General features: G+C 41.6%; 1 protein-coding gene across 3 annotated transcripts in view; it reads right to left on the reverse strand.

Moving 5' to 3' along the window:
- pdgfd (platelet derived growth factor d) overlaps positions 1 to 3,955 on the reverse strand; it is a 37,723-nt gene extending 33,768 nt beyond the window's left edge. For all 3 annotated transcript variants that reach the window (XM_081371388.1, XM_081371387.1, XM_081371386.1), the window contains exon 1: positions 2,999 to 3,955. In XM_081371388.1, coding sequence (XP_081227514.1) covers positions 2,999 to 3,221 — 223 coding nt within the window. In that variant the 5' untranslated portion in view covers positions 3,222 to 3,955. The remainder of the gene's footprint in view (positions 1 to 2,998) is intronic.
- Positions 3,956 to 4,233: the final 278 nt, after the last annotated feature.

Here is a 4,233-nt window from a genome sequence, read left to right on the forward strand (position 1 = left end):
GAAAACCGTGGTAAACAACTTAATTCATAAAACTTTAAAATTTTTTAAAAACGAGATCAGCGACTTAAAGAGGACCAATTATGCTCTTTCTTTAGTGTGTAATGTTGCTGTTTGAGTTCTTCTCTATATCAGTGTTTCTGAACTCCTGAAACGCCTCCATTGTAGTCTTGAGTTTCTTCCGGGAACGAACACGTCACAATATTCCTCATTATAATAATTAATGCACAGAATAAAGGGGCGGGGCCTGGTTGAGTTAGTTAGTAGTGTGTTAAACTGGTGGTTATGGTAAGAGCGGGACATTTCCCAAACGCACTCGAAGCGCTCGACCAATCACAACACACTGCTCCAGCCGACCAATCAGAGCACAGTGTGCTTTTCAGGAGGAGGGGCTTCATAGAGACAGGAAGTAAACAGAGCGTTACTGACAGACTGGGAAGAGAGGAGCCGCAACAATGGAGAATATGAGGAAAATAATCAACATTCAAGCAGGAAAACATGTTCTAGTAGAGACCGGAAACACAATCAAGATCACACACATCTGTCACTGAGGGGTCTGTCATAGTGTGTCTGTCAAGGTTTTAGTTTTTCATAGATTCCACACACACACACACACACACACACACACACACACACACACACACACACACACACACACACACAATGAAAGAATGTGTGCTAGCGGACAGCTGTGTGTTAGATACAGACAAAAACATGTCAAGTATATGCATCATCTTCCGGTTTGTGTATAAAAATGACAGATAGAAACACCTTCAGTACATTTGAAGTCCAACATAAACACAAACTCAGAGACAGAAACCCACCTGCGCATACAGTAGACACACACAAACACTGCAACAGGAACAGTAAGAAGTGTGTGTTTGTGTTGTGGGGAATCCCATAACAAATTCCTCAACACTGATGGCTGGGTGTGGGTCCGGGACACCCTGTGACTCACTGCCCCAAAATAACTATATTTCAACTGTTTCTCACACACACACACACACACACACACACACACACACACACTTCTACATCTATCTTTGTGAGGACATTCATTGACTCTAACTCTACCCATAACAACTAACTGTCTACCCTGAACTCTTACCCTAAAACTAATTATAACCTGATCCATAAAATCTAGTGTTGATCCTCAAACGGGCCTTTAAAGGCTCTCAGAGAGTGAGGAACGGACGAAATGTCCTCACTCCAATGGTCTAACACTCAAACCAGTACACACACACACACACACACACACACACACACCACTGCTCAACAGTTCTGTCATAGATGATCAAACACACACACCTGTAGCTGATCCATCAAGCAGTGTGACTATTGAAACTGTCACACTCAAAGACTATGTAAATGAACCATGAATTGCTAAAAATAGATTAAAAGATTCCAAAATAATAAATTCAAAATTCCAAAGGTTCCAAATAGTAAAGATCCTAATTTTGGAAGAATCCATGTTATTTGTCAACTACCCCTCATATTCCCAGAATGCATTGCAACATTCATTACAGGAGTCAAACACACACACACACACACACACACGACCTCAAAAGTCTCCGAAGTAATTCACATCATCACATTATTGTTGACAGTTTATATAATCTGTGGTTAAACGTGTACATGCATCTGGCAGCCAGTCACGTTTATCAAAACACTGCATTCATTCAACCTATACATTTTCATCAGGGATTCGAACCCAAGACCTTGCGTTGCGAGCATCACGCTCCACTGTTTGAGGTCCAGGAATACACGAACAGGCTCAGGTTAACAGGTTATATCACACAAACTCAGTGCCGAGAGGAACAAAGCTGTTGAATCAGGCGTGTGACATGAGCAGAAGATCACAGAGCTGTAGACCTGTCCAAACAAGCTTTAGCTGATCACAACATGAAGAAACATTCATGCCCGTTCACATCCACAGTGACCACAGAAAGCCTTACAGCACTCCACAATATCTGCATGTCATCCATGAGATCACAAAACATCACAGCAAGAGTCTTATTAGCAGACACTACACTAGTCAGAGTCAAAATGACAGTATTAGATAATAAAATACAAGTGTCAGTCATTGTAAAGACAGCACAAGCACATTTCACAGGTAAATGATTCGGCTAAGAGAGTTTTGCATGGTTATAAACGTCAAAACAATCGATTTAGACAAAAAGCCACTCTGTGTTTGTGACCAACTACCATGTTAACTACAAGTAGCGACGCTACTAACTTTACATTTTTCAGTAGCTTTTCCAGTAGCGAACTGCTTTTTCCAGCTAGCATCGGTGTAACGCGTTTCGACGAGCCTGATGCATTGAAGCATTGTTGTCTTATTAGATCACAAACATTGTGCATTTCCGCTGTCTGTCGCTTCATCACACATCTTGCAGACTTACAGTTCACTGATCATAGTGTAAAGCACGTACAGTTATGTATTTCATTTATGCAAGCCAAAGATTAAATACTTCAATCAGGTGAATAATAATAGTATTTTTAATTGATTAATTGTCCTGCTTTATTGCACTCTATATCAAAAGTGTATTTCTGATTTTATGATGACCCGTCATAGTTTAATCTGTCCCGCCACAGTTTTGTAATGAACCTAAAAGTTGAGTTTTGCGCCATCGCTTTAGCAAAGCATGTGTCAATCGAAAACAATTATTCAGTTATTTATCATATACGTCATTGTAAAATAAAAAGTAGTTTCGATGTAGCTAGATAGTAACTTGTAGTGTAGCAAACTACTTTTTCTGAAGGGTAGTTTGACTGTATCTTTACTACTTGTCAATGTACAGTTTTGGAGTAACAGTCAACTACACCTGCTAACTAGTACACCTGTGTGTGAACTTGAGGAGAACTGACAAAAGTTTACTAAAAGACTTCAAAAATGAAGTGAAGAGCAGCATTTGAGCACTTGCTTTGATGTTTTGTTTTCTAATGCAGTGACACGCATGCGTTCCTAAAACTGTTCGGGTCACTGTCTTCAAAAACTCACCATTTCTGCGTGTGTTTGAAGTCCTGAGCGCTTTGGAGGACATCACCTGGGCCTGTGTGGCGTAATGCTCCCCGCTCAGCACCGCGATCAGGGAGCACACGAGCAGACACATGATGTGGAAGCGGATAACCTTCTCCTGCTGATCCATGATAAAGGACAGAGACATGATCCAAGAGTTCCCAACACTGCGCAGCGCGTCCACGGATCCAGAGAACAGGTTCATATAAACCCAGCCACGGAATCCAAAGACTTCGACTTTATCTGCTTCTGTCCCGTTTGACCCCGAAGCTTATAATTCCACCGGAATACTTTCAATTCCTTGAACATTTACTGAAACTCGAGGACGCGCGATAAATGTCCTGTTGGAAAAGTTGGCAACAATAACGCGCGCGGTGCCGATGGATTCCCAGGGTTCACACATTAATCTCCCGCTGAAAGATCGGGGTTGGTGAGTTGCTGAATGATGGAAGGAAAAAAAAAAGGAAGCCCAGGAGGGCTGGACCCCCTTCATCCAGTCAGGACGAGGAAATAACGCCCGTGGGGCGCGTTTTAACAGACTGTGGTGAATACTTTCCCTCGCTGCGTAACGCCGCCACTCTTTTCCTGTTTGTTGCGCCGTGAGGAAAGTTTTGAGCACTTTCCCTGAGGAGAAACAAACGCACGGGATTCACACTTCCAGCAAGCTGCAGGCCATGATTGGGTTTCCAACCCGTTTCTGAGACGTGTGTTGAAATATAAATGTGTTTATGAAGTATAATGCAGAGAAATCTTGTTTAATGCGTGCTTTTTTGCTCACTTAAGGGCTTCCCGAGGAACAATTGCACCTTGACGGAAGCTCTTATCAGATGAGGACATTTCCGCTCTGGAATCTGAATTCTTGGCTGTTTGCTGTGGAATAATAACTTTCTACACTGTATACTGCCTACTGTTTTAAAAAATAATAATAAAAATTGAAGTTATACGCATTGTGCAATGGTAAACGTTCCAAACAGCAACGTTCCAATTCCTAACTTTGTCACGTGATCCGACCACGTGATTAATTCTATAAGTGCGTCCAGTTATCATCTCAGAATTAACATTGCAATGTTCTGTTAACATTCGGTCATAATTCCATATACAACTTTGCGGGGTAAAATTTTTTTATTTTAATGTCACAGTCACATTAATAGCCTACTTTGTCACTGGAAATGGAAGGTCAAGTTGAGCGCATTGCATTGTGGGATACAGTACTGCAC

This window comes from Scardinius erythrophthalmus (assembly GCF_964197995.2).
Source record: "Scardinius erythrophthalmus genome assembly, chromosome: 7".
Taxonomy (NCBI): Eukaryota; Metazoa; Chordata; class Actinopteri; order Cypriniformes; family Leuciscidae; genus Scardinius; species Scardinius erythrophthalmus.